The 26,470-nt window shown below is 40.8% G+C and overlaps 2 protein-coding genes and 1 long non-coding RNA gene across 5 annotated transcripts in view; 1 reads left to right on the top strand and 2 right to left on the bottom strand.

The window, feature by feature from the left end:
* Positions 1–3,303, bottom strand: part of MFF (mitochondrial fission factor) — a 43,942-nt gene extending 40,639 nt beyond the window's left edge. Inside the window, exons 1-2 of one of the 3 annotated variants that reach the window (XM_042457788.1) lie at positions 3,100–3,303; positions 503–660 (exon numbers count right to left, since the gene is read on the bottom strand). In XM_042457788.1, coding sequence (XP_042313722.1) covers positions 503–540 — 38 coding nt within the window. In that variant the 5' untranslated portion in view covers positions 541–660; positions 3,100–3,303. The remainder of the gene's footprint in view (positions 1–502; positions 661–3,099) is intronic. The other 2 variants (XM_042457790.1, XM_042457789.1) reach the window with 2 other exon arrangements.
* A 4,000-nt stretch (positions 3,304–7,303) lies between these two features.
* Positions 7,304–26,470, bottom strand: part of COL4A3 (collagen type IV alpha 3 chain) — a 114,339-nt gene continuing 95,172 nt past the window's right edge. Inside the window, exons 41-52 of the mRNA XM_042460066.1 lie at positions 26,348–26,398; positions 25,685–25,870; positions 24,484–24,614; positions 23,480–23,552; positions 20,239–20,310; positions 20,023–20,142; positions 17,335–17,433; positions 16,446–16,658; positions 14,954–15,131; positions 13,109–13,223; positions 11,932–12,104; positions 7,304–10,532 (exon numbers count right to left, since the gene is read on the bottom strand). Of these exons, the coding sequence (XP_042316000.1) occupies positions 10,448–10,532; positions 11,932–12,104; positions 13,109–13,223; positions 14,954–15,131; positions 16,446–16,658; positions 17,335–17,433; positions 20,023–20,142; positions 20,239–20,310; positions 23,480–23,552; positions 24,484–24,614; positions 25,685–25,870; positions 26,348–26,398 (1,496 nt within the window). The 3' untranslated portion in view covers positions 7,304–10,447. The remainder of the gene's footprint in view (positions 10,533–11,931; positions 12,105–13,108; positions 13,224–14,953; positions 15,132–16,445; positions 16,659–17,334; positions 17,434–20,022; positions 20,143–20,238; positions 20,311–23,479; positions 23,553–24,483; positions 24,615–25,684; positions 25,871–26,347; positions 26,399–26,470) is intronic.
* The window catches only part of LOC121926785, a 3,126-nt gene continuing 1,067 nt past the window's right edge, over positions 24,412–26,470 (top strand). Inside the window, exons 1-2 of the long non-coding RNA XR_006103086.1 lie at positions 24,412–24,530; positions 25,072–25,369. This is a non-coding gene — a long non-coding RNA (uncharacterized LOC121926785). The remainder of the gene's footprint in view (positions 24,531–25,071; positions 25,370–26,470) is intronic.

Below are 26,470 nucleotides of genomic sequence, written 5' to 3'. Positions count from 1 at the left end.
TATTATTATTATTATTATTATTATTATTATTATTATTATTGGAAGGTATAACAATGGCCAATATCCAATGGAATTTTTTTGAGTGCAGATTCAAGGTTATTCCATAATAATCAAACATCAAGAGGCAAAAAACACACGTTTGCATGTGATGGAAAATTTTTTTCAGTAACTGTAAGCCCTCCACGTTTGCAAAAAACTCTAAACAACACACATACTATAGCTTTGTTGGGAGAATTGTCACTGCCATTTTTTGGTTTGTTAAAAATAACAAAGAAACTGTTCAGGACAGTTGTAGAAAGTAAGGAAATATTTTTTACAACTCTTCAGGTGAATGTGTCATAAGATGCATACCTAAAATGCAATAAAACATCATTCTGGGATACTAAAATGTCCTGTTTGCCTGGATGAGAGCTAATGTTGTAATAAACCAAGATAAAAATATAAGACAACATTTTCTACTCACTAATACAGGTACACACATAAGTCTACAACTTCCACTAACCTTCCTAATGGAATGTCACTGCTTACTCGCTTGTTCATTTTGATGTTTGGTTGCAACTTTTTATTACTACTACACTGCAGCACTGTTTACTTTACATAATACTCTCCCTAGACAACAGAACCTTTGTACATAAGACAGCATGGCAACTGCTTTTTGAGCTGTAAAGGGAAAAAGAAAAAAAAGAGAACGTTAGGCATATTACTTAATGAAATATTTAAAACCTAAGGCACTTTCAGTCTGCATCCATCTGTTCTGTAGTGTGAACTTGATAAGAAAATGCTAAATAGTTTCCAAATCTCTTAAAGGCTTATGAAAATTCACAAACATCATTCCTTTTTGAACTCCCTAATGCTAATTTTGGCAAGAATGGATCTATAATACTGTGGTGTTCTTGAAGAAGCAAAACATACAGCCAGATGACAGCTGCTAACTCGGTAAAAATAATTAAACAATCCCCAACAAAAACATATTGTGTGTGTGTAGCTAACAAAACTGACTCAACTTGGTTTGCAACACTTCATTGGAGAACATTACTGCTTGAGCAGTGGAGTACTGCAAATCACACAGTGGTGGTAATTGTATGTAGTTGTGGTGGTTAGGTTACCAGAATAAAACCAGCCATAAAACATTTATTATGTTATAGCATCACTGGAAGCGGTGGCTCAGCGGTTAAGATGCTGACTCTTACGACTGCAAGATCGGCAGGTCGGCAGTTCGAGGCCCAAGTGCCACATGATGGAGTGAGCACTGTCACTAGTCCCAGCTTCTGCCCACCTAGCAGTTCGAAAGCATGTAAAAATGCAAGTGGATAAATAGGTACCACTTTGGTGGGAGGGTAACAGCTTTCCATGCAGTCATGTCGGCCCCATGATCACAGAGCTGTCTTTCACAATGCTGGCTCTTTCAAGATGAGCACCAACTCCTACAGTTGGACACAACTTGACAACCTTGTCGAAGGGGGAAACTTCACCTTTACCTTTAGCATTACTGAAATGTTACAAGTAAACATTTTCTTGCTAATAAACTCCTGATTTATGTAACCATTCCTACTGGCAGAAGGCCTAACTAAATACCCTAAAGGCAACAGATCCCACCTGATCTTCAAAACTAAGCGGATAACTCTGGTTGGTACCTGGATGGGAGACTGCAAATGAATACCAGGTTCTGTAAGCTAGATTTCAGCCCAAACTACGTCTGTGTATTCCTTGCCTAAGAAAAGTCTATGAAATTCATGAGGTCACTGTAAATCAACAGGCAACGTGAAGGTACACACACACACATTAGTAGGAGAAATCATGTGGAGATTGGCAATATGCACAAATATGCTGCCCATTAACAATAAGGCAGGACTCTCCCATACTGAACATACACACATACTAAACACATCCAATAAAAAATGACATTAAAAAAAGAGAACGGATCTCAGGATTGGGGGCTTTATCAGCCCAAAATGTTTCAGCCAGGAAATACTTATGTGACGTTTTCCAGAGGCTCTTAAAACGAAAGAAAGGGACAAGACACACGGAGTAAATAACAATAAGCAAGATACAAGCTGAGGCACGTAACTTCACCTGGCTTAATATACAATTGCTATATACAACTGCTATAAATGACCCTGAAGAACAGCCCACTTCCGACTCAATGGCATGAGGACAGGCGATGAGTGGATACTTTAATGACTGGCAGCTGTACTGCCGACCGTTTTATTGTTTGTATTCTTGGATAACATTGTATTTGCATTTTGTATTGTTGAATTTTTTGCTGTGATGGCGGGAAATATAAATAAAATCTATTATTATTATTATCATTTTTTAATTATTATACTGTATGTGTGTGTCTATCTGTCTATATATATATATATATATATATACACACACACACACACACACACAGTCACTCCTCTGTTCTGGATCCCTGTGCGAAAACAGAAACTGTCCTCTATCCAAGCCCCATTGGCTTGAATGGGGGCACATGCCCCATTTTGTCCCCCTCTGTTTGCTGCCAGCGAACGGCGAGGGATGCAGACTTTGAGTCTGTGAAAACGGAGGGGTGACAAAATTAAAATTAAACATTATCAATAATTAAATATTATCAATATTAAATTAATGAGGCATATACAGTCTACGAAAGCCCGACAACAGCTCTGGAGATCAGGGTTTGATTCCCTGCTCTGCCATTGAAACCCTCTGGATGACCTTAGGCAAGTCACACTCTCTCAGCCCCAGAAAACCCCGCAATAGGTTTGCCTTAGGGTTGCTCTGGAAAGGACTTGGAGGCCCACAAGAACAACAACACACAACACACAACAGCCTGTGCAATTTCTGTACATCTTCAACTTATATATATGTGTGTGTGTGTGTGTACTATATACTCGACTATAAGTCGGCCTCGTGTATAAATCGAGTATACAGGGATTTTGCTGTGACCCCTAGATAAAAACTCCAACTCCCAGAATTCCATAGCAAAGAGCCAGGCAAAGTGTTAAAGCGGTGCCAAGCCGGGTTATTGCTCCAGTGTGGATGCAGCCTAAACGTATTAGGATTCGAGGCTTGGCTTCCTAGTCCCACCGTAAGCCTCAGGCCCACCCTTTTCTGTACCTGAGGCCGGAGGGGAGGCGGCTGCCCGGACCCCAACGCCTTTCCTCCGGCCGCCTTCTCCTCCAAAGGGCCGTTAGCAGCGACGCATGAGAGCAGCCCAGGAACAGAAGGATAAAACTAATGGACAAAAAACGACCCTGATTGTCCTCTCCGAGCCGCCGTAGTCAGCAACTACTAGGAAGACGTTCCGCAATGGGCCACGTGATCGAAGAAGGGCGGAAGAAGGGCTGAAGTTACCGCGGCCATCTTTGCTACGGGTGCTTTTCAGGGAAAGAAAGGACCAACACACACACACATTGTGCAGAAATAATCCAGTTTGAGAGGGCTCAATGAAAGGGCATCATGGGAACTGTAGTTCTGGGAGACATTTTGGTCCACACTGAGATATATTACCGTTTGAGGGCTCTAACTGCCCTGGCTCAATGCAAGGGAAGGAATCATGGGAATTGTGGTTTTGTGAGACTTTTTTTTTTTTGCCCAAAACACACTGCAGAAATAATCCAGTTTGGGACTGCTTTAACTGCCCTGGCTCAGTGCTAGGGAATTCTGGGAATTGTAGTTTGTTGTGCCAACAGAGCCCTCTTTGGCAGAGCAGGCTAAATGTATGAAAAACTACAGTTCCCAGAATTCCCTAGCATTGAGCCAGGGCAGTTAAAGCAGTCCCAAACTGGATTGTTTCTGCAGTGTGTTTTGGACCTTGATATCCCCTCCTTTCTACTCTTTGTGGGAGGAAAGTGTGTGTGTGTGTTTTGTGTACCTTCAAGTCGTTTCATACTTATCATAGGGCCAGTTTTCTTTGCCATCCTTTGAGGCTGAGAGAGTGTGACTTGCCAATGGTCACCAGTTGGCAGACAAAGACCTTTCTTTTTTATTATTATTATTCAGAAATATTTTCAGTATTGACTGCTTTTTAAGGAAAGTGCTGTAATAGGGTGGGTTGTTGTTGTTGTTGTGTGCCTCCAAGTCATTTCTGTCTTATGGTCAGTTTGTTCAGAGATTTGCCATAGCCAACCTCTGAGGCTGAGAGAATGTGACTTCCCCAAGGTTTTTTCCCCTTTCACCAGGCTCCACTTTTCTTAGGATTTCCATTTTGGGAGCCAAAATTATAGCTTAGTGCTGTTTTACTTTTTTAAAAACAAAACATACTGGGTGCTAGATAAGAAGGCAGATGCCTCTTATGCCTTTAATAACTATCTGTTTTAATATTGTAATAATTTAATTCCTTTTTAATGTGCTTTTTTCTATGTTTTTAATTGTACTGTTGCTGTTGTTTTAATGTTGTTTAGCCGCACTGAGTCCCAGTTCTGGGAAAAGAGTGGGATACAAATAAATATAACAATACATTTGTCCCTCCATATTCGCTAGGGTTAGAGGCACAAGACACACACACACACACACACACACACCCAATGAATATGGAAAAACCGCAAAAAACAAAAACACAATTTTTTGTACCTGAGATGACACTTCTCTAGGAATCTCTAGGTCCTCCAGGGCAACTCTGTGGTCAACATAAGCCAGACACTGACCATAGAACTGCCCTGGAGGAGCTACAAATGCCGAGTGGAGTGTTCTCTCTAGGAATCTCTAGGCCTTTCAGTGCAACTTTTAGTTAAAGTTGACCATAGAGTTACACTGGAGGACCTAGATATTCCTAAAGAGAACTTGTTAATCAAATCCGTGAACAATCAAAGCCGCAAATATCAAAGCCACAAATATGGAGGGAATGAGTGTAATAATAATAGTAACTTTCCTGTTGCAAGCTGGTACACCAGCTACAGTAGGACTGGCTGGAGTAAAATCCCACTTTCCTTTTAAGCTTCATTGTGTTTATTGCAGATGTTCTGCTGTAACCTGAAATTGAAAATCTGTGTGTCTCCATCCCTCCATCCCCATGCTCCCAATGTCAATGCCAATGATCGCAGTGAAGATTTTCATACGACGTTGTGATGAAAGTGTTAATGTTTTGAAGGTGAAAATGTTCAGATGTGGCAATGGTTGCAGAAGCCTAAATTGGCTACAGCTGGAGTCCAGAGCAGCAGCCAGATGCTGAAGGTCAACTGAGCAGGACTAAATGTTAAAATCTGCTGTGTCTTCAGTCTCAAGAGGGATTGGTGTCTGTGGTGCATAGCAACATGTATAGAAAGAGGCTGGGCTAAGTGGTCGCCTCATGGTAATTCTGTATATAAGCAAAACGCTGTGCTGTGGGATTGTGGGAGTTTGAGATAGCGTGGTGTGTTGGTTGGTAAGAGATTTTGTATAGTAGTGATTAGCTCGTGTTATTTGAAACAAAGCAATAAAGCCCTCTTAGGAGTGAACTGCTGGAGAGTGATTCTTTGATCTAGTAGCTGTTTCTCCAGGCATTCTCCCAAGCAAGCCGAAAGCTTGTGTTTGGAGCTTTGCTCTGTTCCTGTGTTGGAGAAATAACCAACGTCTTCATCCATTTGCCACCGGACCGGAATCACAGGCAAGGTTCATCACACAAATATCAACAGAAAGAGGACTTATTCCGGGAATAACCAGCAACACAGAAATCCTGTGAATGATTTGTTGCTGGTTATTCTCTGGTTATTGCTGGGATAGTCCTCTCTGTTGTTGATGTGTGTGAAACATTCACAAAATCACGTAAGTTTCCCCAGAAAATGACTGTCTAACCCCCCCCCGATTTTCCCCATGTGCTAAAGTCCAGAGTCTTTATTAACTAAGGTATGTCTGTACAGTCACCCCTCCACATTCATGGGGGTTAGGGGCCAAGGACCACTGTGAAAGTGGGAAAACCACAAATATGTCCCCCTTCCCACATGAATGATAAAGAGTCTTCCTCCTTCAAGAGCAGCACCCATAACTCTCTTTGCAGTCTTGAAACACATAGAACTTTATCGCACTGTCCCTAGATCGGGCCCATCACATTCCAAAAGGGTTCTAATAAAGAAGATTGAATGGCAGTTCATTATAAGAATCCAAAAAACTTCAAAAGCGTTCTCAAAAATCGCCCTGTCTGGGACGGCTGTAGAACGCAATGGGAACTTCCGGCGGCGGCGGCATTCCCTTGTGCAGTGAGATGCATTCTTCATCCCATCCCGTTCTCGGCATGACCCCTTTTTGGAACGCGACAGGCCTGTTCTGGGCCCCGTGCGATAAAGTCCATAGCCTTCCCCACATTTCTGAAGTGCTTCCACTTTCAATCCAAAATGAACAGCTATGGCTGCAAAGGACCCACCGTTCCAGACACCCCACATAAAAAAACCTGCATATGCTCGAGCCCCATTGAAAATAACGGGGCTCATGCATGGCGCGGTGGTGCAGTGCATGCGCCACAGGCACACGCCCCATTCCTCAATGGGACACGCCTGGCCAGAGATAAGAATTATGCAGCTTTCCATCTGTTGTATTGCATCTAGCAACCCTAGCCAACTTAGTCAATGCTGAAGAATGCTGGGAGTTGTAGTCCAACAACATCTGGAAGGCCACATGATTCTCACCCCACTTTAGTCACTGCATTGAAAATCCGGACTTGTAATGTGTGTGATCAGTATGGTGAAATGGTTAAGAGTTTTGGCAAGAGACAGGAAATCCAGAATGCAGCTTCCATTAAGCCATCAAACTGGCTGGGTGAGCCTAACCTACCTATCATTGCTATTGTGAAGGGAAAAGAGATGATTAAGATGGTTGTGTAAAGTGTCTTGGGTTTCTTGGAGGAAAAAGATGGGATAAAATATTACAATAAAAGATGCACACATACACACATGGATAGATTGGGTCACTACTGTTAATTCTACCTATGGCTACAACTATCTTACCATTATCGTATCATAACAATAGGACACTAGCACATGTAGAACCTGTTTTTCTGTCCTCTTTCATTTTGCTTATGAAACTCAAGTTTGTGGGATTCTGAATGTAAAGAGTTGGCACTGATGCAGCAATGCCAATGTTGATGTGGTCTCATCCATGTTTGAAGCTTGGAGCAATTGCCTCCTGTGCTCTTAAAAAAAGCCTTAGGTTATAGTGGGTGAATCACATGCATGTGTTCTCTCTTGATTTTTCTGAGGTGTTCCATTGTATGCCTAGTGCATCACCCACCATCTCTGTTCCTTATTGTTCCCTGTTCTGTATCTCATCATATGAATAGCATGAATTAACATGAATCAGTGGAGAATATGAAACAGCTGATATGATTTGAATATATGAAACAATACATACATTTATTTCAGGGAGCATTTTATTTACTGCTGAAGCCAAAATGCTTGCATTGTCTTATCTTGTTGCAGTTCAAATGACACCTTTCTGGTCTACAATGTAACATAATGATTTGTGATGTTGCAGCAATTCCATGGTTAATAATTCTAGTGTAAGCATTTATTTCCCATCACAACAGGTCTTACAATAATAATAGTGATGCAATGTTAAACCACTGTAGATGCAATTCTATGAACACATACTTGGGAACAAGCCTCACGGGACTCATTGAAATTAACTCCTGATGAAATATGAACGGAATTTCACTGTAAAAGCCCACAGTTAAAGATAGACATTGGAATAATTAAAATGAAAATTAAATAAAAAACATACTTCCAAAAGTACATTTTAATAAGGAAGATCATGATATTTCACTAGATTAGAATAACAGAATCATAGAATCATAGAGTTGGAAGAGACCCCAAGGGCCATCTGGTCCAACCCCTGCCATGCAGGAACTCTCAAAGTATACCTGACAGATGGACATCCAGCCTCTGTTTAAAGACTTCCAAGGAGGAAGATTTCTACACTTACCAGGGGTTAGGTCCTACTGAGTATAGTGGGACTTCTGAGTAAGCATGAATAGGACTGCACCGTGTATGTTGCATTAAATTAATACATTAATATAAGTCTGCAAGTTAATGAAATCTGATAGTATGGCTGAGCATTACATTGCTGCTAGTTGTGCAAGTATCACAAATATGACCATCCTTAGTGTTAATTTTAATAATTATTTTCCATAATTTTTCAAGTGCAATATTATAAATACAAAACATTCAGAGCTACACATAAACTATACAACAGTAATAATAACAGCCTTGATCCAATGGTAGTTGTTTTGTTGCACTGTAGTGATTAGTGGCCCCAGAGGGATATGTATTTGCCTCCTTCATTAGATTCTGACCTCAAGTTCAATAGGAGTTGGATGTGCCTTGCAGTGCATTTTCATACTGAAGAAAATGTTTTACATCACCAGGAATCTTCTTTGCTGGTCAGTATTAGTTACCTAAGGTGTAACTCTAAACACCGTTACTAGCCACTAAGTCACAATGAGCACAGGAAGACTTGTTTCAGAATAAACAAGCAGAAGATTGTACAGTCACTCCATTTAAAACCAATGCTCTATTTAAATCTTTTTCATGATTGAAGATACTTGAGAGTGGTTTTGTTTAGGTGACTGGATTTCACTGGATGGAATATGATGAAATTCAGCTGATCTTCTCAAACATAACTGATGCCCACAAAACTTTAAATAGGAAAATCTCAAATGATAGAACAGAGATGAAAAGGAGTGTTCTGTTAATTTACTGCAGTAGGAAAAATACCATAGAAGTGACTTAGAGCCGAAACAGATGGCCCTTTAAAGCTGATATCCAGGAAACTTGAGAGAATGATTTTATACCCTGCACACTCCCACACCGCCCTGAAGCTGCCCAGAAGTTGGGTGGCTGCCCAGACATGGCCAGTTTCAAGATGCTCTGGCAACGTGGCATTTATATGCTGCATGCCGCCAGAGCAGTTTGAAACCACCATGGGGATGTGGCAGGGTGGGAAAAGCTGCCTTTTCCCTGGCCAAAAAAGGAGCCGTTCTTTGCCACTCCTTTTTCAGACATCTTCAAGGCAGATTTGAGCTGTGGTGTGTGTTCGCCACAGCCCCCATCCATCTTTGGAAGAGGCAGCTTCAAGCTGCTCCTATGGCCCCGTACTGTAGTATCTACATTTGATGCACATTTATGAAATCATGATGGCTTGTGAAAACTCTTCAGAGTTATGAGGACAAAGATTTTGCTAGCTCAGTGGTATTAATTTGTTATTGTTAACACTGTTAAACTGATTAATAACTTGAAAGAAAACCAACTCTTTTCAAGTTAAGAAACCTTTCTCACTTGTTTTCTTGAAGGTGATTTGTACCTGATTCCATTTAAACTGGCCATTTACAAACATATCACAGTCAGTTTTGCACCAGTTCTCTGGTTAGATATAGATTAGATTACTGATGCTTTCATTTCATTGAAAGAAATGTAATTTAAAACTAGTGATGATTACTGTTTTCCATTACTTGCACTGAGACTAAACTATCCAGCCCAAAGGCAACAGGTAATAAATTAAAATATAGCGGCTTTCCTGGAAATAAACCCAGTTGAACTTCAACCATCATTTGAGTAAATACAGGATGGAGCTATAAAAACATGGCAACATTTTGTAATGGGCAGGAAGGCAGCCAGCCAGGGAAATGTACCCAGGAGTGGTGATGGAACGAACTACCTAGTATTTTTCCCATTTTTGCCATCTGAAACAAGGAGTTTTAACACTCACGCATGGGATGGCCAATCCTGAAACTATCCCAGTAGTCAAGATATGCATTTTTCATTGTTAGGCTAGTGATACTCAATATACAAATATACAAATATATCTCTATTGTTCTTAGAAAGTAACTGACATACCAGTTCAACCTGTAGGTCCCCTTCCAACCACTCAAGAAGCACCAGTACTGCAGTGATATAATAATGCTGAACTTCCCATTTCCTAATGAATGGAAGGGTTGACTGGTAAACAGATGAGTTGTTGTTGATGTGTGCCTTCAAGTCGTTTCCAACTTATGGTGACCACAAAGTGAACCTATCTACATTTGGTGAAATTCCAAACACTTCACAAAATCTTTTGCTAAAGTCAGTTCATTTAAGTGCCAATATTTTACCTTAAATAATACCCACTTTGACAACACTTATGTAAACCAACACTACCCTGCTTATTTCATTTTGCAAGATCGCAGATAGGGGATTTAGTGCTTGCACATAAAAAACTGGTGACATCTTAATACAAACTTTCCCTGGACCCAAAATGGCAAGGTTCAAAAGGTGACAACTGTGTTATACAGCAAGTACGAACAAACTTATTTCAAGAAAGTGCTTTGCATTTTACCAGAAACGAAACAGTCAAAATATTGCACTATTTCATCATAGTACAGCATCGGTATTTTCAAGTTCATAGTACAAATAAAATTTAGTTTTAGTTAAGTCACATTTCTACAAGTTCATCAACTCTTTTTGGTTTAGTTAGATTTTTGTTGTGCCACAAGATGAGCTTAATACTCGCATGATGGGTTTCTTTAATTAGATTTCCTCATGCAAACTTGACAGTGACTTATTATTTTTTCCAGTTCTCCAGCTTTCAGAGTCTGTGGTGATGGTTTCCTTAAAAAAGCAAGAAACAAAATGATGCAATGAATATGACATAATATATTTTAAAGGCAACATTTTTATTTTAAAATTAAGCTCATAAAGAGTGATTAAAATTCATTAAACTGATAGAAGTCAGTAATAAACAACTGGTTATAACACAACTGATTATCTAGTGAGCAGGATCAAATATGGCAGGCAGTTAGGCAAGCACAAATGTTAGTGGGCTTATTCATAATTATTAAAGTGTGTGAAATGCTATTAGCTAAACAGTAAGAAGATCAGGAGTTTATTATCAAAGTTAAGGAAAACACTTTCATAATGTACAACTACGAAGCATAGTTGAAAGAGAAAAATAAAAACAAACTCAAGATTCAATAATACAGTTGGTCTTCTGTATCCAAGGATTGTGCATCTGCAAATTCAACCACCTATGACTTGAAAATCCCACCCCCAAATCCCAGCACATATCAAGGGCCCACTGTAATTAAAGCATCATGCTACAAACATGCACACAATATAGTAATGAACTGAAGACCATTTTTGGTCTGTAGCTCCTATTGGTCCAAATATTTTGAGCTGTGTAGGCTGGTTAGAGCTGAAGTGAACTGCAGCCCAAAAATATTTGGAGGGCCACTCTTCCTCTATATTATAGTAACAGCCAAATTTATGCCCCCGTTCAGTGAATTGCTGTGGCATGGCACAAGGTCCCACATAAATATACAAATACTGGTATAGAAAGACAGTTGCTCTCCTTGTTCTTGTGTTGACACAGGCATCATCCTTGCTCCTTTTCTGGTACCACTACTATATTTCCTTGCATGGCACACCTGTGTAAAGTTCTTGTAGGAATATGGCACGCATGATAATATGTTTCCAATACTAATAGGAGCAGGGCAATTGCTCCTTTCATTTGGAACTACCCATATATACTCATCTGTTAGTCTAAAAATTAATGCCCAAATATTGACCCCAAAATCCCAGGTCAACTTATTTATGGGTCACTGTGGAAGTGTGATAGTAGCTGTTTGAGATTTCTCTATGCAGTGCAGACATTTCACTCTGAAGCCAAGCATAAAGAGCCCTGGTGATTGATTGATATTGCTGTTTGTTTAAGAGTCCATCTCCTGCCTGTGCGTCTGGCTGAAATGAAAGCTGAAACGATGAAGTAAAAAGCCTCAATGAGAGTTTCTCTTACCATACACACACATACACACACTGAAGGAGCCTCCAAGTTTTACCCTCGACCTATCCACAGGTCATGGCAAAATCCATAATTTTGGCCCCAAAACTTGACTTCAACTTATACATGAGGCCGACTTATAGTTGAGTATATACGGTAGAACTGTTCTGTTGTGCTCTAAGCAGAAAAATCTGTGTGGCTCCTTGAGAGAAGTAGTATAAATAAACATACCTAAACATTCTTCTTGTATTTAATGAAGCCAACCAGAAGCTGTAGGAGTTTGAGTAATAATTGCAGGTCCCTCGTCCATGACATTCAATGAATGGAATTGCATAGAATTTTTCTAAACATGACCCTGGAGATGCCAGAGCTTGTCCAGAAGCTTCTGAACCTGCACCTGTATACTGTAACATAAATATATTCCATGAAAACCTGTCCACTTGTACTGTTGTGAAGATAAGAAATGCTAATTTTAAAATTAGTATTGCAGGTATTATTTGGAGAATAGGAGAATCACAGAATGTGGAGTCCACAGATAATTGCCACAAGCTAGTTTGATATAGAAACTAATAGTTTTTAACTAGTATTAATGTTAACCAGTAGCTCAAACTAAAAGAAAGACAGTACTAACATTTCAAAAGATATGAACAATATATTCCTTCTTCAGTACCCCAGAAGGTCTCTTGTACTTAGACAAAAGAACAATAACCAGTAAAAAGACAACTGTAAGAAATTCCCAACAGTTGTATTACTCTGTTGCAGAACAAACAATGTGACATTTTGTGGCACAATGGTGTTTAAGGTGGAGGATGATGCCTTGTTGTTTCTGTGGAAAGAAAGTATCTTTTTAATTTAGAACTATAAGAACATGATTTTCAATTACCCCTATTTTGACTGCATTTCATTCCATTTTGTAACCATTATTACTGCCTTGTATGTACCAAGGCTGGGTAGCTGTGGGAGGCTACAGGGCTACATTGGCCTTCCAGGAGACCTGCCCCAGTGCAACCATAGAAAACAAAACAAAACAACCTTTTGCCACCAAACATCTTCTGGGGGAATGGGGGCGTTTTCATCATCTTTTCAGTTCCCCTAGACCTTTTTTTCCCGACCAAGCGGATGTCTCTTTTAAACAACAGGAACTGGCTGGAAATAAGTCTTATTTTTTAAAAGCCACTCCTGGGTACCAAATGGCCTACGGGAACCCAAAAGGATACACTGACCTAGGTTTTTGGGGCTGATTTTTTAATTAAAATGTCTACTTATACACAAGTATATACATAAATATAATATAAAAATGCTTTTGATTGCGCACTTTTAAAAACTAGTGCCCCTGACACATATACACACCTTGCCACCAAACTGGTACTCTGAAATTCAGTAACTCTGTATTTTCTTTCTTTCTTACCATAACAAAAGAAAATCCTTTCCACAGTGACTGCCACCCTTGAGGACATGGTGGAACTGAAGTTGTCTGACTATGGACTGCTATTACCATTGCAGGGCCTTCACAGACAATACACCTACAAGGTGACAAACAAAAGTATTGGTTGAAATTATGGCCCTTAACAAAGGAATAAACAAATTGCACCTTACAATCTGACTTTTGGACTTCAAGAAATGTTCCACTCTCCATTTATTTAGTATCAGTCATGTTATGATAATACAAATGGGCACCTGAATGCATGCTGGAGAGGAGCAAGCCCCTACTGCATGAACACCTCTGTCCTTTTCTGCATCTCAGGGACTGATTTCACAGGGAAGAAACATTCTACCAAATCTGGCAGCCAGAATGAGTACACACAAACAATACAGGACCATCTCCTGTATTTTCTGTCTATGGTCTGAAACAGACAGGCCCAAAGGAACGGCGCAAGGATGCACATGCCCGGCCCCAATCCAGGCCACTGCTGAGGTCTTGATTTTATCCACTCCTTCTAGGCCTGGTTCTTTTTCATCAGTGTGGCCTTGGCACAGCTTCAGGCTGTATTCATGGCATGCACTGTGTAAAGGGCATGCTCCCAACACAGTCTGAACCTGCGTCATTTTGCCCGTCTGTTTCAGGCCTATATTAAACCTTTAACTATGGCAGCTCCTGGCTTCCATGTCAATGGCACAGTGAATTCACCTTTTCATTCATTCATTCTTTTCATTGCATTCTCCCAGCATGGGATTCAAGATGGCATGCTAAGTTTTAAAAGCAGAAGGCAGTTTTAAAAATCCTTCATAGTACAAAAGTTAAAACACAATTAAACTGAACTTCTGTTAAAAAAAACAAGTTAAAAACAGCATTAAACAGACATTTGAAGCATAATAAATTCAAAACACTACATTCCCCCCAATTAAAAATGTGCTGCAACATACTAAAACCCAAATTAAATAAAAAGGTCTTTACCTGCTGGTGGAATGATAGCAGGGAGAAGTCCAATTGGATCTCCCAGGAAAGGAAGTTCTATAACGTTAGGGAAACCACCAAGAAGGTTCTCTTCCATGTCCTCACCAAACATGTTTATGATGGTGGTGGGAGGAAGACAAAACATTCCCTTGCTGATCTTAGAGCTTGAGCTTGATCTCTCTTTCTGAGCTAGACACGGTGTACAGTGGTGTATCTTGCAACTACCAAACAATGGCCGGTTACAAACCGGCATTTAGGACGTCCGGAGGACGTCCCATTTTAAAAAAGGGGCGTCTCTTCTAGACGCCCCTGGGCCTAATACGGACTCCGTCCGTACAAGATGGCGCTGGCCCTTCTACATGGCCGGCCCCATCTTTGCGTATCGGACGCTGAGCGTCTGTATGCGTTGCGTCCTTTGTGACGTAGCGAGTGCGCCCCTGGCGCCTCGCTACGTCGCAAACGCGACTCTAAAAGAAGCTCCATTTTGGAGCTTCTTTTTCGGTCCGCAGGGGAGCCGCGCCGTGTGGAGGTTCCGGCTCCCCCGCAGACTAACCGGCGGTGGCGGCAGACCGCCGCAAAGCGGCGGTTTGTATCCCGCCAATAACTCACTTTAAAATGATTCTGTCAGTCTTCCTTATTGTGGGGCATCCATCACTTCATTTTGGATTCATCTTTTCCACAGTACTACGGAACTCTACAAAACTATATAGTTTACAAAGTTCGGTGTAGTTTTGGCTTGGAAAGGCAATTATAATGTACTGCATGTTTTACCTATCCTCCATTTTACCCTTCAAACAAACATGCAAACAGCTGCATCAAAGTACTACGAGAACAGCAATCCTTGTATTAAAATACTACCTGCTAATGTAGGGTTCCAAAGCATTCCCAGAAATAGGTTCCATATCTGACGGCATTGGCTCTGCTGTTGACAGCCAGTATGAATAGTCATTGCGAGAAGCAAATCTACAAACATTATTGGGATTACATACTAAAAAAGGCATGGTGGTAAATCTTTGAAGACAGCTACCAGCTGTACCTGGAAGAGTCGGAAGGGAAGTTATAATGAGCTCTGTATTGTGTTGCAGAATGTACAGAAATGTTATAAAATCTTATACAATTGAGCAATAATAAAGAAATACGTAATAATAATAATAATAATAATAATAATAATAATAATTTATATCCCGCCTCTCCCTACAGATTGAGCAACTGCCATGGGTGGAGGTTCACTGGCCCACATAGAACTCTGCAAAGTTGCTTCCCTCATTTTTGTTACCTTTCCTTGCCAAGATGGATATATATTTTGCCCTCAATAACCACTAATGCCCTTCCAAAATTTCAATGCTGCCAATTTATTGCATCAGAAGACATTTGGTGGGTTCCACTAACCCTTAAAGGGCTGTATGGAATATGGATCGTTTTTCAAACTAGGAAGTAAGAATCCAATCACTTCCTTTTTTGAAAAACCCTCTACTGACCTTTAAAAAACAAGAATGTTCCAAATAATTGTGAACTAACCAACAGTCCCTCCCCCCAATTTTGGTGGTGCTACTAATTATTTGGAAGCAATTTACTATTCCCGTCCCCCATTTTTATTTATTTTTATATCCCACCAAGGTTGGACCCAAGCTGGAACCTCAGGTGGGGATGGGAGATACAGGGACCTTTGCTGAGTACAAAAACAATTCCATATTGTAACAGGGCTATGAAAAAAACTAATATGAGGAAGCAAAGGGCTGGGAAACTCCATTAACAGAGGGCAAAAAAGACTGTAAGCTGAGGGGCAAGAAATATTTTAGAGGAAATCCCACTACCTGTTGGAAGTACTTCCACTCTGTAATAAAGCAACTGTGACTGCATGATGGGAAACTCCACTTATAAAACAGCCAACAAATAACCCAAATGAAAGCACCTGAGGTTAATGTGACAATAATACTTTCTTCACAAGATTTCTGAAACAACTAATTTACAGGAGTCTAAAATAGTACACTGAGGGCATTAACTGAAGTGGCCATAGAAAGGAAGTAATGCCTCAGCTAGCACTTCTTCTCTTCAGTACCAGGAGAAGCAACTACTTCAAAAAAGGCTTCTTTCATATCTGTGGTCACATAAGCACCATTTTCTTTTTCTTACTTAGGCCGGAGTCCTGGACACGTTTACCCAGGAATAAACCCACTGAAAACAATAAGATTCCTGAGCATAGATTTGTGGTGTCTAATATGCAGTTTCAGCTAGCCACTGATATGTTTTTTATAGCATGATAAAGTAGGCACAATAGTTCTGTTGAGAAGGAAAGTCACATTTACAAATGGATAAATAAAGAATTAGATGGCTGTGTTTATAGAAATACCAAGGTCTTGTCCATGTGCTTGTTCATTCCCTTGTACAAAAAGAAGAGAATATCCACTGTAGATCTGAACTGTCCCAGATGGACATGAAGGAATCTTTGTTGTCTGGCTATGGCGAGAAAACAAGAAGCCTCTTTTTGATGGGCCTGATGAACAAGCCCCTGGGAATCCAGGAAGTCCCTTTACTCCAGGAAATCCAAGCAGGCCTGGCAAACCTATGAATAAATTGATATGAATTAATAAAAATAAATGAATAGAAGTTACATATATTTGTGAGTGCACCCATAGATGGAAACTGTATGGAGAATACAGATTATTCACATTTATCCTACTGGCTACTTGCTCCCTTTATACATTTTGCCAGATCAAAAATAAGTATTTTAGAGACACCTGACAAGAGATGTCATTTTTTCATAATTTCATTTTTGACAAAGTTGAAGGATGTATTCATGAATTACAATACAACATTATTTCTGTTAATCATGGGTTGTTGCTTAAGCCACAAATTGCATGCAGATGACCAAACAAACTGTGACTTGTCCATTTCTAGTTTGTTTCTTTCTTGCCCTTTTTGTAAGTTTCCCTTTTAAGGAAGGAAGGTGAGAAACCAAACAGATTCAGATGTCACAACAAGCCATGATTTAAACAAGCAAAGCTTATAAACAAACAACAAATCAGGGGTTCAAGTTGTGGTTTGTAGATCATGAAGACTCTACAATTCATTGGCAAAGACAGGTCTACACATCACGACTTCAACATGTCACATTACGGATTGTCATGGCATGTCAACAAGAACTTTGTGTGTTTTCCCCTTTTCATTAGGTTAATCATGTCATAAAATTTCAAAATAATGCAATTTCAGTGTAGCACTCTGTAATTTCTTTGCAATACCTTTTTGGCCTTGAAATCCCTTGTCGCCTTTTAGTCCAGGTGGCCCACGTGCACCTGGAATCCCAGGACGACCTGGCTGGCCCTTTATACCTGGAGGCCCTGCAGTCATAAAAATAAAAGCATGTTGATATATGGAACACATAAATATGCATACAATTTAGTTGTTGTTTTTTTGTTTCTAAAAAATACAACTGGAGAATGCAAGATGGAAAATGGAACTCTCTAGTGAAGATTCTTTACAGTTTCTGTTTCATATCTAGGAAGACTCAATAATGACTTTCATTATTGGTAGACTCCTTATTTACATGGCTCTACCCTCCACCACCACACACAAAAATACTGATATAATTACCAAGGGTCAACATGAATATTGTTAGGTATCTTGTAATCTTCAAAGAACATATAAATGATAAATAGTTATCTGTTGTTCCACAGCCAAGTCACTGCTGTGATAGAAATCACCACCAGCTGTTTACTAAAAGGACATTCACAGGGAGCCTAAAACTTCTGGATTCAAACCTTTAAATCTGGACTAAGTGATCTCAACAACTACCAACTGCTGGGAAGCACTCTAGTAGCCAACTCATTAGGGAAAAAATCCCACAGACACCTCAGTCTTCCTCCTGTGGTAAAAACCAGTTTTTAGTGGCTGAGTTGACTATTTGGAAGATCTTTAGGAGGCATGCAATTTGTTTTGATGTGCTTCATCATTCTGTAAAATACCTTGTGGAGACAGTGTTGTACCCTGAAAGGTGGATTTAAAAAAAACAAACTATACAATAAATATATTATTCACAGAAAGATTTTCCAATGATATGATGGCCATATATAGGGTTGCCATAAGTCAGGACCTCCAAACCAGGACAAATGTAGAACAACATTTTCAAATGTAGGGCACTTTTATAAAAATGGAGGACACAAAAATTGATGGGTTTTAAAAATATATATATAGGGTTAGATAGAAGGGGGGTAAATAAGGGGGTTTGAGAGAGGGAGGGTATAGAAGGAGGGCTAGATGGGGTACCTAGAGGGGGTTAGGGTTAGATAAAGAGGAGTAAGATAGAGAGGGGTTAGAGGGGAGCTTAGAAGAGACTTAAATAAGGGAGTTAGATAGAGGGGGTTAGAGAGGGCTTAGATAGAGGGGGGTTAGATGGGCTTAAATTCTAAAGCACCAGAGTTGTTCTCTCTGCAGGGCTCTCAGACTACACACACACTGCAGAAATAACACAGTCCAACAGTACTTTAACTGCCCTGGCTCAATGCTATGGAATTCTGGGAAATGTAGTTCGTTGTGGCTCCAGAGCAGAGCTCTGCTTGTTCAGTGCCAGGAGCTGATCTGCCTGTGTAGTTTGGCTATCTGTGAATTTCACAAACTGCTCGGATTCCCAGTGATTGGGCGGTATATAAATAAATCCTATTATTATTATTATTATTAAATAAGGGGGTTAGAGCAGTGGTTCCCAAACGGTGTCCTTTAAGAGATTTTGAACTTCAACTCCAAGAATCCTCAGACATGTTACTCAATAGTCTGAGATTCTGGGAGCTGAAGTCCAAAATTACTTAAAGAGCACAGTTTGGGGATCACTGGGTTAGAGAGAGGGGGGAGTAGATAGAGAGGGGTTGGAGGGGGGTTTAGATGGAGAGAAGGTGGTAGATAGATGGGGGTTAGAGAGGGCTCAGTTAAAGTGGGGTAACAGGGGGAGAGGGAGTCAGAGAGAGGGTTAGAAAGGAGAGGGGTGTGTGTATGGGGGGCCTTGGGGAGGGGGCTTCCAATGTCCGACGGGGGAGATCCTGGGGGGAGCCTGGGGCCCAGGAGGGGCCTGGAAGGTGCCCTCTTGCCTCTCCCGGGTGCCAGCCCCTTCCTCCTTTTCTGAGCCTTGCCGAGGCTCTTCCTCCTCTTCCTCTCCGATGGCTGGGTCCCTGAGGCGCCCCTCCCCTTTAGTGAGGCAGCTCTCCCGGCGCTTCAGAGCCTCTTCCTTGCAAGAGCAGGAGGAGGAGGAGGGCTGGGGGGCAGGGGTTCCAGGAGAGGGCCCTTTCCTTCCCCAGGCCGGGCTGCCCCAGAGGCCAGGGCCCTTTCCTCCCCTCTCCCAGTGGCCTGCCTAGACGGGCGGGGGCCACTGCTGCTGCCGACCTGCCTGGCCCTGTTCCTCCTCCTGGTGCCTTGTTGCCCTGCCTGACTAAGCCTGCTCTTTGGGAGGGCTGGCCAAGAGGGGCAAGGCAGAGCAGCAGAGCCCTCCCCTGCCAGCTCCAGCCCTGGCTGTTGCGCTCATCACAATATAGGGATGCAGCAGGGCCAGGAGCCGGGCAGCCACCCGAGGGCCTGACGGGACCGGGAACGCCCCCTAGAAAGCAGGGGAGTCATGCCTCCCACCGGGTTATGGCAACCCTAGCCATACATGACTTTGCAAAAGAGGAGGCTGCTTATGTTGCAAAAACTAACTGTATTGGTGCTAATTTTCTGGTCATCATGGACAACACAGTGCATGCTAAAGGAAGAGCACATTGAGCATACTGTTGCAGGATGTTTTTATGCTTACATTATTCTCATATATTTGAACCTGTGTACAATTAAACATTTCCAAGACCTTTGTCTGTTTTGCTCGGTAATATCCACCTCTAACTTATGCAGGATGTGCCTTTCCTCTTTTTGTTCAGGAAAACAGAAGGGAAATGTTTTGGAATCTGTACCTGGCATCCCAGATGGTCCTCTTGGCCCTGGATCTCCTGGGCTTCCTGGGTTTCCTGGTGGCCCAGATGGTCCTGGATTTCCTGGAAAAGAGACAGCTTTCCCAGATGGTCCAGGCTGACCTAAAAATTAAGATATAGAGAAAGATATGTTTCACTTATACTAAAAAATAAAAAGGGGTGAGATGGAAAAGTAATTTGAGCGAGGATATGAATTACCAGGTAAGCCCTTTGGACCACCAGGCCCTGCTACTCCTGTTAGTCCAGGTGGTCCACGACTACCCTTCTCTCCTGCAAAGAAAATACTGCAATATGAATTTTATCTGTTTATAATATTGAGAACATTTGTAACAACAACAGCTGAGTCTTATCATGCCCTAAAGACTAACATATTTATTATGGCATACACTTTTAATGATCACAGCCCACTACACACTAGATGCTTGAAGGGTTATCCTGTATTTTAGCACCACCACCACCACCACCACCAGCAGCACCACCACCACCACCTCCTCCTCCTCCTCTTCTATTTATTTATATCCTGCCACTCTGGGTGGCTTACAACATTAAAAACCATACTGTACAATTAAATATATAAAAAATAGTACATTAAAACAGAATTAAAATACTGCAATACTTAAATCAAATTACATGTTAAAATATCAAATAGTTTAAAAAGATAAAAATGTTTAAAACACATTACACAATATAACACCCTGGCCCATTCTTTAAAAGCCTTCTGTTTTGAATGCCTGTCTGAAGAGGAAGGTCTTCACCTGTTGGCAGAAGGCCATCAAGGAAGGGGCCATCCCGGTCTCTCTGGGAAGGGAGTTCCTAGGGGCAGCCATAGAAAAGGCCCTCTCTTATGTCTCCACCAACCATGATTGTGATGGTGGTAGTGGAGCATAAACAGTTCTCATAGGAACCACAGATAGTTAATACTTACCTTATTAACAGTGGTCATTCACAAAACAGCCATTGTATGATAACAAAACACAGATACTAATGTACTCATTGATGCATGTAGTGTGATATATATAAATAAAACAGCCTTTGTCGCACGTCAGGCTACAAGACAGAGAGAGTTAACTATCTTGAGCTGTTGATCATATTGGATTCTGTCCCTTATTTTGTTCCAGCATGGCTACTTTCAGATTAGTGATAGATATTGAAGGTTCAAGTAACCCCTCACTGTGTTTTATAAAAATATTTCAGTCAAGCACCACTGGTTAGCTAATACAGCCTGAATATGTGGGGCATACTGACTCCCCAAGCAAATTAATGCTGTACCTTGAGGATAAGCTGTACCTTTTAAAAGACGTTCTGGTGTTCACAGATGTATATGGCCTTGTTCCTTCTCCTGTTAATATGCAGTTAGAACAAGTGTGGTGTAGTGGCTTGATGATTGGACTATGATTCTGAAGAACAGGGTTCAAATCACCACTCCGCCATGGAAACCCATTTGGTGACCCTGGGCAAGTCACATTCTCCTAGCCTCAGAGGAAGGCAAGGGCAAATCTCCTTTGAACAAATCTTGCCAAGAAAACCCTACAATACGGGCACCATAAGTTGGAAATAACTTGAAGGCACACAATAACAAGGAGCAGGGCTGGGATTCATGCAACCCCCCAGAGGTTGTTGGGTGCGACTCTCAGCATTCATCACCCTTAGACTAGAACTTGTAGTCCAACAACATCTGCAAGACCTAATGATTCCCTCCTCTTGCTTAAGAGTTTGATTGTTTAATATTTTGTATTCTATGTCATGTTTTAATTACACATTGCATTGTCACCTTTGGCAGAAAGACAGAACAGAACATAAAAACCACCTACAAAATATATTATCAAATTAAGAGACGCATCATGAAATTCATTCCAAATACTGCCCCTTGCTTGGCTCTAAGGGTCTTGGTCATATCAGGAACAATATAATACACAGCTGAAGACGTAAAAAATATAACAAAACAAAGGCAAAAACCAAAAAAATCCCCCTTCATCAGAGGGGATCCAGAGGCCAAAAGAAAAAAAGAAATCCTATTCAACTTTCAAGCATGCTGTTCTTACTCTGCACTGCAGTACCTAAGAGGCAAGGTACAAGCAACATAACACAAAAAAACATTACAGTACACAAACATAATCTGCTTTCTAGTGGCTTGTCCACAAAAAGGCAAAAAAGACAAAATCTGGACAACATCCAAGGAAATCCACAAAAAGAAAAGGAGATACATCCCAGGAAGGAAACTTCATTGGATCTGGAGTGGCTTTGGATTTCCTGGCTCAGAAATTTCTGCAGCTTTACATCAATAGCAAGTACATTTCTATACCACTTATCAGTGAACTAGCATTCCCTACCTAAGCAGGTTACAAATGTGTAAGCCAATTGCCCTAACAAGCTGGGTACTCATATATCAACCTATGAAATAATAGAAGGCTGAGTGAACCTTGGAGCCCTGCCTGGAATTGAACTCATAACCTTGTAGCTGCAGTACTGGCATTTAACCACTGTGCCACCAGGGCTCTCTGGTAAAGAACATTCATTCAACAAAATTTTTAGAGAAGAAAGACCATCTTTTTAGCATCCTGGGACATGTCTTCTTTTTCTTCATGGTCTACAAAATGGAAATAATATTAGCAGTGCTGTGCCCTGCATATTTCCCCCTTTCTTAGTGATTTAATACATGGCATCTTCTCTGGGGATAAAGTGGCGGAGTCAGGGTGGTTGGGTTGGTTGTTACAAAGAATGGTACTAATGTCACAAAGCTTCTAAAAGCTTGCAGGTACACAGAACCCACAACTATGTGGACTATATAACTAAACACTTAGCTCTCCAATTTAGTTGCCTATCAGTATATGCAAAATGAATGGCAAAGATGAGAAAAAGATAACTGTAAAGCAGTGCAGAAGAGTCAGAATCACCATAATATGATCCCTGACATCTTAGTAAGGAACTAGGCTACAGAATTCTGCACTATTTAGCTTCTGGGTCATCTTCAGAGTTAGAAAACAACTCTGAAGCTTGAGAGAATGAAGTTCAAAGACAAATTTGAATGAAATGCATTGGAATAAATCAGCTTAGATGCTGCATGTGTCATAACATAAAAACTTCAGAAGAAAGCTACATTTGATTTTTAGTTTCATTTTGCAGCTACAAAGACAGCAGTTCTCTGAACATTATCCGCATATTCTTTCCCTACCATGCAAGCTCCAACAAGAGTAAGATGGAGCAACATTCTCCAACTGTCATGTATTTTTCCTCTGAGCAGTTTCGTGGTCTCAGAGGAAGAGAACAAACAGGTAGTAGTGTCAGTAGCAAGGAATCATGGCTGCCATACCCCCTACCAGAAAACCTCAATCAAAGAACCTCTTCCAGTTCACATACAGCACTTGTTTACAGCTTATCCATGAACTGCAATGTGCAAAAGGTGACAGTATAGATAGAACTTTTAAGATCAGTCACATACCTTTTATGCCTGGAAATCCTGGAAAACCAGTTTCACCTCTAGGACCTGGATAACCAGGAATACCTTCATTTCCCTACAAGTGAAAAATAAAGATATAAAGAACAATCCTGTGTCAGTGACAGTATTATATGGTAGACTGTTGTGTCCAGCAAAGGGGATGAATGGAGGCAGAAATGAAAAAGTAGGTATGAACCTGGTTGAGGGGGAAGTGGAATTCCATCAAGTGGGATTGGCAATTGCAGGGAGACATAAGTACTGCTTCCATTTGCTTATTCTCCCTGTAAATACACACTCCCCAATATTTTGTTATTTCAACAAATGCAATATCAGTGCTAGTTGTTTGCTAAGACGTTGTTATGCCTAAACTGCTACTTTTGGAAAGCCATCCAAGATAGAGTTCATCACAGTGCATCTCTGTGTTTGAGATTTAGTATCGGGAAATATGTTATTGTTATTTAATAATGCAAATATATCATCTATTCATTTATCAAGGCAACCTAAAGCAACAGGAGTTTGGCCAGAAGGACAATTTCTGAATGAGCTGGGAATGGCAAGACATAATGCGAGGAAGGCTTCAGTCCACTGAATTCTTAGAACTGTAATGAAGTTTCGTTAGCCTACATATGACAGGCTACAAGTAGCTATTGTCTTAGTTGGTGAACAGTTTGTTGTTACTGAACCTGATTCCTCCCCCCCCACACACACACACAATGCAGGTATACAGACACACCCATGAATACCTGTATAGACAACAATGGTCCAAAACACACAGAAATAATCCAATTTGAGGCTGCTTTAACTGCCCTGCCTCAGGGAATTCTGGGGATTGTAGTTTATTGTGGCATCAGAGGTCACTGATACTTAACATCTCTTCCCTCCTCCTCCTCCTCTGGAAACCAACACCTCTTTCCTCCTTCTCATCTGGAAACTATCGTGGCACTTTTGCAACTGCAATATAACATATAAAAAAACAGCAAATGCAATAGGATATTTATTTCACTTACTGGTGGACCAGGTAGGCCATCTGTTCCTCTAGATCCTGGTGGACCAGGTAAGCCATCTGTTCCTTGAGTACCTTTGCTTCCTTTTATACTGTAGCTAGAGAGTCCAGTGGGTCCTGGGATACCTGGAACACCTATATTTTGAAAAGAACATGTTATTAGTACATGCAGTTGGGGACTGTGCTTATAGAACAAATCCACTGTAAATGGATTAAAAGAAATAAACCAGAAGCCCATCTGTAGCAACCCTGTGTGAAAGAAGCCATGAAGAAAGAGAATAGTCAACAGACTGGGTTGACAAGGGTCCAGGGGGTGATCCAAGAGAACAGTCATTTGAACGAGCCAAAGGTCAATTTTTTTCCAGAGAGTCCGTAGATATAGAGCCATTAGCAAAGATAGACTGAGCTAGCGAAGTTCACTTGAGCTGCTACGTGAGGCAGAATGAAGGAACTGAGGAAGAACGGGACCAATAGGAGTAATAGAGCTACCGCCAAAAAGTTGCAGGAAGTTGCAAACTTCTGCCCAGAGATTCTAGAAGTTTCCGTGGAATTGCTCTGCAGGCGTAGATTAACCCATTTGTGTGATTCACAGAGACCACGAAGAAGAAAGCATGATTACCTTTTGACCTTGTGCACTCAGAATCGCTAACAAGAAGTCTATCACTGACTGCTATAGTACAGCAGTGGAAGAAGCTAGACAGTGATGGGGAATGTATGCTCCCTGAGTTGACTACACCCCTGAATTCTGGATGGGACAGATGAAAGAATTGTTGGACTCTGGATTACATGTACCTTACACTTGAGTCAGATCAAAATGCTTGTTCTCCTCCATCAAGGTCTGGCTCAGAAGAGAGTCCTGTCCCCCAGGCTTGAGAGGCTTTTTAAGGAAGGTCAATATTTTCTCATTTCCTATTTCATTACGCTTTTATTTTCTTCATTTATTAAAATATTTGTGTCCCACAATATAGCACAGGATCTCCAAACAGTGCACATATAAAATTAATGTAAAGCAATTTAGAATGAATTAGAATTTAACATTCCTGATGAAAACTACCAAAACAAGACACACACACACACATGCAAGTACATCTTTTTTGCAGGATTATTCTTATTAGAGAATTTGGCATACTTAAAAAATCTATGTAGCTTTCTAAAAATCAATGTAGCTGCCTATGTAGTCTGTTCAGAAAGAGTAAGCCTCTTACCTGGCTTTCCATCCAGACCTGGGAGACCTCTATTTCCTTTTGGACCAGCAATCATTATTCCTGGTTTGCCAGGAAGTCCTGGTTGTCCAGGTATACCAGGAGGTCCCCTCGGTCCTTGGTCGCCTCTAAGACCTTTAGCACCTGGAGGTCCTGGAAAACCAGCCATCCCCATTTCTCCTTTGATACCTATGTAATATTTAAACCAAAGTTAATTATATACTAACTTTTCTGTGAAAAGTCTGTGAAATACTTTTGACATTTTCACAAAAAAAAGGGAGAAAAGGAAGGAAGGGAAGGGAAAGGGAAGAAGGAGAAAGAGCAGCAGAAGAACAAAACAAAATGAATTAATGTAAGCCTTTTAACAGTATCACTGTCTGCTATGAAAGCCTGACAGTTACATATTTTGTGGGGCCTGAAAATCCAAACCACACAGCAGTTAAGCAGTAACATTTGGTAGTAAAATGGTTGACTCTCTCTGTAACAGTTAGGATTAAATTCATTTTAAGATTTACAACTTTGAATTAAAAGGGTTGTGGCTCATGTCATAAAACAAATGGATTAAATCCATTAGTCAGTAAACTATATGAGTCCTCTGTAAAGAAGAAAAAAGTGTGGGGAAACTTAATTGAGTAACAAAAACCCAACAATAAAATATAACTTTACCTTTAGTACCAGGAATGCCTTGAGGACCAGGGATTATCTGACCTGGAGAACCTGTGCGATGATGATAAAGATGATGATGAGAGAGAGCAGCTTATTACAATTATAGATTAATAATAATAATAA

Source organism: Sceloporus undulatus, chromosome 3, assembly GCF_019175285.1.
Source record: "Sceloporus undulatus isolate JIND9_A2432 ecotype Alabama chromosome 3, SceUnd_v1.1, whole genome shotgun sequence".
NCBI classification, from domain to species: Eukaryota; Metazoa; Chordata; class Lepidosauria; order Squamata; family Phrynosomatidae; genus Sceloporus; species Sceloporus undulatus.
The sequence above is the reverse complement of the archived record's forward strand: the minus strand, read 5'-3'. Positions and strand labels throughout refer to the sequence as shown.